Raw genomic sequence first — 12,810 nt, forward strand, 5'->3', positions numbered from 1 at the left:
ACGGGAATATAAGCTTACGCCCGGTCTAAGCGAGAGCAGACAATGTATTCAGCGTCTGAGTATTGCTACGTTGATACTGACCAGAGTGTGAAATGGGTTTCAATTCTTGCTACCGATATTACTCCATTAACAAGTTATACAGCAGTAGCCAAAACCCCAATCTCACGAATTTGGATTTTATGATACAATAAACATATGAAGTCCAGATTGACCCCGTACGCCTGCTAGAATTTTTACATCAAACAACGATATCAATTTCGTTGATCGGTTCAATAAGCATCATTCGCTGACTGCCGACATGTAGTCTGTAGTGTATTTCGCTCTTGATGTTGTGTGATTGCTGCCAGCGCCATGCATAGAGTGGCCCGCAGTTGAAATGCAATAGATTTTAACCTAAGATGTCATAATGAAGTGAAAACTGCCTAATATATGAAAAAGGTTCACAGTGCAGAACCTACCAAGGTTCGTTTGTGAACGTGAACCTCTAAATTTCTGAGGTTCACACACAGAACGCGAACGTGAACCTCACGTTCACACCATCCCTAGCATTTACCTGTACTGATTTCTTTAAATGAAATTGTTTTTACAGAAACCACACACACCATCCATTAGAGTAGAAACTGCAACTCCCCTACGAGTGTCATTGCCTGACGTTGGAGCCACGCCTAGTCTGCAAAATCAGTCAACACCAGCGCTACCTGAGCGAACGCGGAATCCCAGGTAGCCTACATACATATTATATATATTCATTATCAAGCCGTAAGCAGTAAGCAGTAATAAGTTCTACGTTCGATCACAGACAACGCATGAACCCATTGTACGCCGGCATGCACTGCAATCCTTATGATCGCGAGGCAGCTAGCGGTGAAACTTCAAAAAAGAATCCGCCCGCTGGATGTCTCCGTTGCCTCGCGTTTGGTGTTTTTTTCGCGGTTTTCTTCAGTATTTTAGCGACCACCGTCGTCTCGTTGATGCTGGTGGGCATACTTGAGCCTAGTAATGGTAAATATACGTTTAATTTCACGGTTGCTGATAACACTTATCAACTGCATTCTATGTTTGCAGTTTTCGGGAAATCTAGCCAATCAGATATCGCATTGGTGAGTGTTGTTTTACATGCTCGTTAAATAATTTTGACCGCGCATGATTTTGTTCATAATTATATTGATTTTTGCTATCGATTTCGGCGGCATAAGATTTAGAGTTTGTCTTAGCATGATTAGGACTCGCTTTGGTCACTTTAGCAACTAAACTCTAATTAAATTTTCATTTATTTTGTTGAGATAAGTAGCGATTTACCCGCTATGGTAAATTTTCATTAGCCGTGTCCAGTAATCAACTTTCAATTTTTTATATTGATTTTGTCAAGATGAGTAGCGATTTGCCAGCAATGATGATTTTTCATTAGCGCTGTTACAATGTCTCTGGATACCGGATTACTAAGTCGTTGACATCGCACTTAGTTTTATACCCTGTTTAAAGCATGGGGTTATCCCAGGAGGACGTATTCTGGGGGCATTGTTTAAGATCGCGAGACATGGTATGGTGATACCCACAAGATTCTCACCTTGAGCCTTGATGGCCGACAACTGGTCATAGAAAGGTGGTTTTAATGTATAAAACTATCCAATTAATCCGGATTACGCTGAAAATAGGTCAACGCAAATGTATTTGGTGCCCCTACTCCTAAACCGCTTATTTGTCCCCTTGGGACCACCTCCATGGTTGCGAATCACAAATCTGTAATATCTCAATCCCATTCACCACCAATAATGTCCAATTACCAGTAGACTTATTTGGTTTTAATTCCATCTTTTCAAGCTGCAATAAACGCGTTAACTGTCGCCCGTGTCGGTATTGATTGAGAAATGTAATTCCGTTTCTCGAATAACAATTCAGTCCCGTATAAATCATGCACAAGGCCATTGCATCAGCCTAGAGTCAAATAAAGGATTAATTCATGATTGCCATCGGTATGGTCCTCCTAGTGCGTTCACTCAACGTTGATGCAATATGCTTGCAAGTGGCGCGTTATAGGGCTGAGCAATATCGAATACATGGGTGATTCGATTCGGAATCAACTATTAGGCATCGAGTCGAGTCATCGAGTACCAATCATTATGACATCATGGCGGTGTGGATGATTTGAAAAGTTCAAATATGAATATTTTATGATACCAAAAGGAAGATGATGCCAGTTATACACATCATTAAAGATAATTTGATCGTTCTTTTTTGACCATATATATTTCATTGCGCTTTGCGTCAATGCTGCGAGTCAATCACGACTTCTCCGAAATTTCGAATCAATGACCTGTGTAGCCGTGTTCTATACATGTTTTGGCGGCTCTGATATGACCAATCGATCATACTAATCGAGGGTGGGAAAAAGGTATCGAGACTATGATTGTTGAAGATAAAATGACACGCGAAGGGTTATCGGTTATCGTTCCCATTACTCGATTCGATTCGGATTCGAGTACTCGAATCGTTGTGCGTGCCTAGTCCAAGTGACGTGATCTTGTTGTGAAAATGGCTCTCTTAATATCTAGATTTTGAATTTCAACAAGCCATTTGGGGTACATAACTTCAGAATAACGCGAAACAATAACTGCATGTTGTTAATTTATTCGCTAAAAGCTTCTCGACTGACTCTCATTAGTACCGAACATCAGTAACAGGGTGTTTGTTTGTTTTGTTGTCATTACGTCATACAGGCAAAATAGTTACTAATGTTATGTGGATAAATACACACTTAATGTATCGATTTAGGAATCCGGTCCGCCACGTACTTCATTTTCCCATATCTGGTCCGCCGACTGCAGAAGTTGCCCGCCCCTGTGTTAAAGCGATTGTTTCGTCGTTAAAATATTACCTCCATGTAAAGGACGTGTGGGCAGCGTAGCATTAGGGCCGAGGAGTGGAATGCCATCTCCTTACATAGGCTTAACGATCTTACGAAAGATCTCCGCTGTGATAGTTGTACGCTATCAATCTTCTGCATCTCCGAATTTCGGACATGAGACATCTCGGAACCAACCTGTTCTCTTACGAGCGGCAAATTATCGTAAATAACTTTTCTCAAGCGCGTTCGTTTCTCGCCTGCTAGCGCCCGACGCGTAATTTTGATTTATTGTCCATCAGGCTTAGCGTGGTATTACGGTGTTTTTATACAGCCCGACCGGCTATAGTACAACTTACTGATTGGCAGAGTACGCTGTGACTTACGATATTGCACCTGCGCGTCTTGAGACTAATTTGATGTTATCTCGCCTAGCACCGTGTTTGCCTCTATAGTATTTGATCACCTGTCTTGCGTTATTCGCTATCAGCTGCATGTCGACTTCTGTACTGTGCTATCTTGAATATACTGTACAAAACTTTTGACATCTGAGTCTATACTCTATCTATGTCTGTACTCTAGAAAAATGCCGCCATTCGTGGTAGTTTAAACCGTCCATTGAGTATTGGAATTCGGTTTTTGGTAGTTCGCTATGTGTTCAGTATCGCAGTCCGGCATACCGACTGTTATTCGATGTAGAGGATTTCTCTTTGTTTCTCCAATTGAATTGTGTGAATCAGTTATTATGGCCAGTATCAATACGAGTCCGTAATTCGTATCGCTTTGATACAATTGTCAGATTGTTATCATGACCGTTATTTACATATTTCTAGAGGCCAGTCGAAATCATGTAACTATATCTACTCTCGGTAACTCACTTCCACGTTGATTTCTAGACTGTAAATATATGGATGGAAAACAGTTGTATTTACCAGATGTCCTACAAGGTGTAGGGAAGATGTGTCAAACATACGGCGCACGGGCCGCATCCAACCTGCCACAATGTTTCGTCCCTCCCGTGAGGCAATTCTGAGTAAATTGAAAAATTATGTATTATCCAGCACATTTCTAACAAAACTCGAGATTAAAAAAAAATACTTTGACGTAAATAATCCCAGAAGACAGCAAATGTCGAAAATGTTCAGCTCATGGGTCGCTGCTGCGAATAGCGGTGTTGCTCCGATAGAGTACACATGATCCGTGATGCAATGTATAATTACCATTATGCGTTGCGTTTATAGTAAAGCATTCCAGTGAAAATCAAAGGTATGGATTTGTAATACATTGGGCTCATTTGACTGGTATACGGCCCGCGAGGAATCAAAACTTTTGAATCCTGCCCGCGACCCAAATTAAGTTTGACACCCCTGGTGTGGGTATAAATCAGACCATTGACTCTTTCTAATATCAAATGTCGCCTTTACGCCCATTCCGCCATCCCAATGCGTGAAAACGAGTCAAACACAACAATGCTTATGAAGATATATCGCCAGCATGACGTGGGTTTTGTTTGCGTGTTGTGCATGTTTACGCCTTTTCGGGGTTGTACATAATAACAGAAACCATTGCAACCCTGGTATATATCTCCATTTGAAATGTGGCATTTGACTCATTTACTATAACTTTAACGGGTTTGAAAGCAAAATCGTGTACGGCTACCGGAGAGTAGGCTACTTGTGACTTTATTTACACCTCACGGTATAGGTGGGAAATTCATAGATTACAAGATTTTCGTTTCGATGTCTCGCTCGATTCCGGCTTTTAGACGACCTTCAATCCTCTCCCGGCTATGCCGATAATTTGTAAATGAGTACGCCCAATAAATCAATTATTTTCGGCTATAGATAAAACGATTCCTCGAAATGACTTCTAAGATCAGTCGTTGGCAACGGGGGTCCGCGGAGCATTTTCAGCGGGCACGCGAAACCTTCAAATTTGCATAATGGTTGATAACCCAAGTTGGATTTCTTCAAATTAGAGAAATCACAACACAGTTCGGTTCGTAAGCGCTATAAAAATAAAAACGTTAGAGTAGTAACGGCGACTTACTTTTAGCCGACCATAAAGAAACTATTGCCAGTTCAAAACCAGATAAAGATAATTTGGTATTTTGTCGACCAGACATACCATTTCCATCGCACTTGGTGCACAATGGTGTGCGTTGATCGCGACTTCACAAAATTTCTAGGCCCACATCAAGTTCTAAAATTATAGCTGAAATAGGGTATAGCGCATAGTGGAAATCCGATGGAATTCGTCGTTTCAACACCAGATTATGACCGGCCATGAACAGTGAACACAGTGGTTCTCAACCTTTTCCACAACCCAACAGCCTCTCAAAGGGAAAAATAATTCGCGGCACCTTATAGCACTGCTAGTGCCGTAGTAGCGTAGTAGTATACATTGCCCCGCTGAAACACAAATGGTCACCTTACCAAATGTTGCTATAAGGGGGCGTGTTAGCGTGCCACCACCGTTAACGGTGGAGGCCCCGGTTTGATTCTTCGAAGTAGCAAGTTCGGTAACATCAGAGGTTTGTCTGAGACTTTCCTCCCCACATCGCTGTGCTCACAGCATCTTTACAATAAAGATCCCCGAGAAATACCTAACCAGGGTCCAATCCAAGCAAGAGAATGAAAACATATTAAGTCGACATGCTTTTATCTGTTTATTCCACACTTTTGTTCATTATGTGTCCTGAGGGGGTCAAAATAATAAGGCCACTGATTATGCCACACTCATAATTTGGATTCCTTAATTTTGGTTATACGCTGATTTTGTTCATCAAATATTTCCACGGCATGCCTGAACAGTCCAATCGGCACACCGGTTGACAACCACTGCTCTACGCCATGGCTATCAAACAACGTTTTTTTTCGTGCGGCCTGCGTCAAGATTTTGTTATGCAGTCATCCTTAATTCCTCCCATATCCTAATATATTGTTATTATTATGTTGTGAAGTCGCGGCCTTGACTCCGTCTATATAATATTTGCCCACACGATCAGATTCGCCCCTGTTATGTACCAGCTGTCATCGATATTTAGCATTCGACCTTGGCCTTGGCGAATTATCCTGTAGTTTTACCGCATCTAAATGTCTGAGCATCACCGAGCTAATGTACGGATTTACACTGCCCTTGTACTGAAAACGATTAATGTTCCAGACCTGATTTGATATGAACTGGATTTAACTTTTGTTGCGAATTCAGTAGGCTAATTGTAATTCGGGTCTAATTTGGAAGAATTGTGAAGCAATAGTTATAATTTTAATCTAATTTGGAAAAAATGTGTAGCTTTATTTCTAATTCTATGTAATTCGACAAAAGACTGTGTAGCTATCATTGCGATTCTAATTTAATTTCTAAAAGCTGCGATATGTGTGGCTGTCCAGCTCTGGAATTTTCCTGGTTCGAGCAGCTGCCGCGTTCTTTTTTCTTGACACTGAATGCTTGTATCAGATTGAGAATATGCAGAGAGAAATCGCGATGTTGAAGAACTTCACAAACCGCACGGACGCGACGATAAACGATCGCTTATTAGAAACAAAATACGAGTTGCTGGACGCCGTGAAATCGCTCAACTTGTCGGCGCTTAAAGGTAAGTTACCACACTGGTGGTTTAGGGTGTCGGACACTTGTTTTAAAAAATTTAATCGATACCGCATCAAACTGCGAGGTCGCTTTGAAATATGGCGTTTGTTACTCAACTGACAGAGGTAGTCAGTTATGAAGTAGCCTATACTACTAATTTTTGTCAAAGTACAAAAAGTAGATTTCGACAACTTGGAATTTCCAACTAGCTGGTGCCGCGGCAGAGCCAATTGAAATTTTTGAATTTATTAAAAAAAAAAAAAATTCTACTATCAACCCCATGAAATTGTCGAGTTGTCTAGGAAAACGACGCAAAAGAAATTCGATGCAATTCCGACCCGTAGAAGCGAAGTCATTTGAATTTTTCATCAATAATTCTAGGGCTGCCCCTAGATGACGTCAATGCTAACTTTGCAAATCCAAAACTTTCAACGGCAATAATTTTTCTTCTACCGGTTAGAAGTAGCAAAATTGGTCTGCATTATTCTTTTAGGCAACTTAACAATTTCATGTGGTCGACAGCTAGAAAATAAGTATTTTCCCTAATAAATTCAAAAATTCTAATTGGATTTGCAGCGGCATCGGTTGGTTTGAATTGAGCCATACTCATTATTTTCGCGACGAGTGTACGCCTGTACCTACTTGTAGTCTGGTTAGTAATTTTGATTTAATCACGGAAATACAACTTTCTATGTTGTAAGTACCCACCTCCGATTATCCGTTGAAAGTATGTGACCCCTGGATTAAATAGACTTTTTGAAGATTCTGCATAGGGCGGTGTTCAGATCTTTTATGTTCTAATTCTAGTATAGTATTTTTGACATGCCTTGTAAATTTCTAGAGAGAGAGAGAGAGAATTCTTTTATTCGTCAACCATGAAATATAGCAAAGGCAATGTCCAGTCCTAGTTCTATTTGTAATTGAGTGAAATGTTACGGCGTTACCCCTAGTTATTCTTCGGCCATATTTGCTTATTACAATAATATGCGTTGGCTGCATATATGTTTGTGTTTATGCGAAGGGTGGCTTTTCCGTGTCTGCACGGGGTGTTATACGGGTTGATTCGGATCCCGTATGGTGCGTGGCAGTGAGTAACTTGCAGCGTCGGCAAATTAGATAAAACTTCTTGCCAACTTCAGGATATATTATATCACTTCGATACAAACTTACGAGAAATATGGGGTTTTTACTTCTAGATTGTCGTGTTCCTGGGCCTCATCGGTGCGCAACATTCATGTACGGACAATAGTAGACTTGATATATATGGTGCAAGGTCCGGTACGAAAACCATATTAACAACCGACATATTGATATCAAACACTGATTTTCCTTCCCATAAAGTACCTTGCTGATATCATATTTAAATATTTAATATTACTTATGGTAGATGAGTCCTGTTTTGATGATCGTTCCGTATGAAGCGCTACGGAGTCAGTGGAACACTGCCGTCACTCACGCGCTTTTCGGCATTGACAGTTATAGAAAACGTGCCGATGTCGATATTTGTCTCATATTCCTGGCGGATGATCGACACACGATCATTATCTCAAGTGTCACGTGCCAATCATACGTTGCTTTGTAGATAGCGCCAAGCTGGGGAATATGTTCGGTGAGTGGGGATCTGGAGACAGTGTTAAAAGTATGTCACGGCGTATGTCGTGGTGCTATTCGTGATGTCTGTTTGATGTGTTCGGTCGATGTTTGTCCTTGGACGCGTCGTGTGAAATTTTTGTAGCACCTCTAGGAATCGCGGCGCGCAACGGTTACCAAAAAATGTTAAACCTAACTTTCACAGTCACTGATATTCCACAGTGCTAGTTGACTTCAGACATGGGGTAATCGCGATTAGTAATCGTAATCGATTACGACGATTACAGCATTTTGAAGTAATCGTAATCGCAATCGATTACATTCGAAAAAAATCCGAAGTAATCGTAATCGTAATCGACTACTTCCCATATCTAATCGATTTCTTTGTGAAAGAACGATTACTTTTTATTTGTACAAGGACTATGACATAAACTGAATATTCGTGAACTGAACAAGAATGAGATAATGTACCACGTTGGCGATAGCACAAACGTCTGATTTTCAAACGCCACTACTCATCATTGCGTCAGAAGTATTAGCTCCGCTCGTCATTGCGTAAGAAGTATCCAGTCCACATATAGTAAACAGACATGCGATGGACATTGTAGTATGATTGTAAGAACACCCCCCCCCCCCCCCCCCCCCCCCCCGTGGTGTACATCAGTTTATCAATCCACTACAAAAGCCCCCACCCGCAGCAGGATATTGATCGCCACTCTGCCTATAGTTTCAAATAGTAACTTATGTATTGATGTTTAGTTGTGCTTAGTTAAACGCAGTTTCACCGTTGCTGCTTGGCGAGCAGTAGGCCTACGTACGCACGTACCCCTGACAAAATTCGGAATTTTGTACTCGTCGAATAAAACATTGCAATTTCCACAACGAAGCATTACAAATCAACAGCTGCTGATATATATCATAACCGAGCCGTGCTTAGCCGTTTCTCGTAACAGCAGCTCGCAGTATCTGTATTAAGTTGAAGGCAGAATTTTTACGTTCACTATATCTTATTCTCATATAACTACTTGAAACGGGCGCCTATCGTTATTTCACAGCTCGTTACTCAGCATTTGGACCTGCTGGCATAACCATCCGCTTATATAGCCTGACATGTTAGCGTGTGTTGTAGCTAGAATCAGAACCAACAGCAATTCGTCCAACCGTTGGTCAATTTTCAAAACTGAATTTCGTCAATAATATTGGTCATTGCATTAGATTACTATATTCATTTTTAACCTCTCTCAGCCCCGAGTGTCAGATTTACCTGTTGAGCTGGGACACGTAATTCATAATTATAGCATCTGGTATGTTGTTACAATTACTTTATTGTAGGTTGTTGATTCGTGACCTCCAGTCTGTTGATTAATCAAAAGATATTGTACTCGCCCAAACGTAGCAGACTAAAAGAATATCTTTCGTGAGACGCACACGCAAATTGTTATGGCTTTATTCCTATGTGGATGCGCTGGGTGGCATTTGCATTGCGGGCTCAGATTGGAAGGACAGGATTATTATTAGTCACACCCACCCAGCGCGGCTATTGACAATGGACGAATACCCTAAGTTTCGGCCAAGGTATTTCTTTGGTATCACATCCCGTGGAGTTGCGTGTTGGCTGAAACTGCATATGTCATTTGGTGTGTTGTGGGATCGTGGCGCGGTAATGACCGGCTCCGAAATGCCTGTTCCCATAAAATAGCCTATGCATGTTTTTTCTGGAGGGGGAGAGGTATGCATTTCAAACCCAGCTCTCTAGTGGAGCAGGGTTCACCAACTGTTTTGAAACAAAAAACTGCATCTTGTGTAGTGTGTACTGATCATTGCGACGACCGACCGGTTACCACTTACTCCCGCCGTTTATCCGTGCTCAGTTGGATTTATTCACTTATCAGAGCACTAGGCCGGGTTTCCGCCCCTTACCAAGAACAAAAAACGCTCACTCGCCGGGACTCACACCAGCTCCTCCGGGCTCAGTTGCGTTGCTGCAGTGCGCGCCAAAGCGCTAATCTCCGCGTCGAGACTCGGGAATATTAACTATAAATTCCCGTTGAGCCGCCGTGTGGGCGAAGACGAGCAATGCCCCGAGCGACTGCGTTCGTACATTCCTTGGGGTCGGCCGACCCATGTTCAACTGCTGCTCATATGAAACCAGCTTCAACTTTCAAATCTTTCATTTGAATATTTGCTAGGGATGGTGTGAACCTCTGAAAGGTTCAGGTTCGTGTGAACGCGAACCTTTTTGAAAGGTTCTGTGTGAACGCGAACGTGAACCTCGTGACGTCATGTGACGTCATATTGCTAATTTAAACCCTATATTTCAATGAAGGGATAGACTATATTAATGTACACGATATACCTAGCGATGACTCGTGCCACATAATATCAAAATGCTGAAGTAGGCCCTACATATTGACGTTTTAAACGTCGCTAAATGTATCAACTGAGGCAATCAAATGATATAATAATCCCATAAAATCAATATCTTCCGTCTCTTTGCCAACAATTTCGATGCGGACTTGCCAGCGAATATAAGCTTACGCCTGAACGGTCTAGGCCAGACCGGACAATGTCTTCGGCGTTTGAGTATTGTTATATTGAGCAGAGTGCTGAACGGGTTTCTATACTTGCTACCGACATTACCCCATTAACAAGTTATACAGCAGTAGCCAACACCCTAATTGCACGGATTTGCTTGTTGTGATACAGTAAACATATGAAGTCATGATTGACCCGTACGCCCGCTAGATTTCTACACCAGAAAACGATATCACTCTCACTGATTGGTTGAATAAGCATCATTCGCTGACTACAGTGTATTCACAATCGGAAAGCTTGATATTTCGAGCAAACTTTTGTAACAACGCAAGTAAAATTTTTGAGATTGTCAAGGTGCATGCTCGTTTTTAGTGTTGATTGTTTATGCTGCCAGCGCCATGCATAGAGTGGTTTGCAGTTGAATTGCAATAAATGTGAACCAAAGTTTTTAGAATGAAGTAAAGATTTTAATATATGCAAAAGGTTCACAGGGCAGAACCTACCAAGGTTCTGTTGTGAACGCGAACCTCAAAATTTCCGAGGTTCACACACAGAACGCGAACGTGAACCTCACGTTCACACCATCCCTAATATTTGCTAAAGCGACCGCGGGTGACTCATTTGGTCCGCGTTCGCGACCCCTGTACTGGAGACATTTGAATCACGAAGATCGAAGAACATTTTCAAGAATTAATTAAATTCTCGAAAATACTCTGTAATTTATGTTGGTTTACGAATTACTTTTGAGTCCCCTTCGAGCACGCTCCCCACCCTATTAAGGAATTTGGGGTGCGGCAGGTAAAGACCTGTCAATAATGCAAATCGCTGGGTGTGATAAATCATCCCAATAAAGTTGGGCAATTGGTATATTATGACGTAATAAGCAAATGACGCATGATGTATGAAGAGACTTGATATCTCATTAAGCGCTTTCATCGCAATCCTTGTATTGTCTTCCAATATATCCTCTAAGACAGGGGCGGGCAACTTCTCCAGTCGGCGGGCCGGATATAGGAAAATTAAGAACTTGGCGGGCCAGATTGCTGAATCGATACATTATTTGCCCATTTATTCACATATACATTATACATGGAATAAATCGTATTTAATGATAGTATTTTAACGAAGCAATGTTATTTCAAAGCAATTTCTCGCCGATAATGACGAAGAGAATGTGGATTTGAGAACAGCATTGTCATGTGGTCAAGCTTTTTTGAACACGCCCCTTTTTGATAGTGAGAAATTCCGCGCCATCCATGCTAGCCATCCCAACGGATAGTTTATTGGCATTAAAGGTATGGCTATTGATGTGAGAATTCTCAAATATGAAATTCAGATAATAGATACAGTAAACAGCATGATTTTGTGGTATATCGCGCGAAGCGCGAAAATTTGTTCTGTTAACTGTGACTTCGCGCCCCCTTCAGATGCTTCACGCACCCAGCTTGAGAACCACCATGCACCGCTATGTCTGCTTCTCTCTGATCAATCAACACAAGGTGCAATCCTTAATTAAGATTTTAAGTTGCTCGATAAGCCCGGTATACCTCAAATTTACCAAGATATCAATTCATATAGGCTTGGGTGGGTGGCGAGTTAGCGCAGTGGTATAATCCACAGCTGCAATATCCAATGTGTTGTGGGTTCGAGTCCCACTCTAGAATTGGTACCTAAGTGTTGGAGGTTTATCTAGGCTCCTCCTCGCCATCTCATCGGCATAACTGCGGAGTCTCACAAAAGCCTGGACGTGTGCCCTGCTACCATAGTTGGCGGTTACGGAATCAAAAATAAGAAATATCGGCCTGGTGTAAATATGACCATTGCAGTCGACAAACACCGTGATTACCACAAACAACATTGGAGTTAAGTACATAGTAAATGCTGACAATGCAAGTCTTCTCGCTTCGACGAACTAACCCGTAAGCTCCACTCTGGCACGCTGCGAAGTGCGCACACACGAATATATTAACATACAGTCACTAAAATTTGACGTAGTAAGCAAGTAGTGGGGAATCTCCGCAGACTGATCGGCCGCTGGCCACATTATCATGTAAGACGGGAAGCTGCCCGCGGGCCGGACAAAATGCCGTCGCGGGCCGAATCCGGCCCGCGGGCCGTATGCTGCCCGGCCCTGCTCTAAGATTATAATCCTAAGAAGCAAAACAAATGTAATCGTGAGTAATCGTGATTACTTTTCCAATGTAATCGTAATCGTAATCGACTACTTCCTGATTTTGCTGTAATCGTAATCG

General features: G+C 41.9%; 1 protein-coding gene across 1 annotated transcript in view; it reads left to right on the forward strand.

Moving 5' to 3' along the window:
- Window positions 1-12,810, forward strand: part of LOC145450143 (uncharacterized) — a 36,344-nt gene that overhangs the window by 18,207 nt on the left and 5,327 nt on the right. Inside the window, exons 4-7 of the mRNA XM_080328637.1 lie at window positions 590-720; window positions 800-1,002; window positions 1,066-1,100; window positions 6,302-6,440. Coding sequence (XP_080184763.1) covers window positions 590-720; window positions 800-1,002; window positions 1,066-1,100; window positions 6,302-6,440 — 508 coding nt within the window. The remainder of the gene's footprint in view (window positions 1-589; window positions 721-799; window positions 1,003-1,065; window positions 1,101-6,301; window positions 6,441-12,810) is intronic.

The sequence above is a fragment of the Botryllus schlosseri genome, chromosome 11 (genome assembly GCF_051294905.1).
Source record: "Botryllus schlosseri isolate E-star chromosome 11, Bs_hap1, whole genome shotgun sequence".
Classification (NCBI taxonomy): domain Eukaryota; kingdom Metazoa; phylum Chordata; class Ascidiacea; order Stolidobranchia; family Styelidae; genus Botryllus; species Botryllus schlosseri.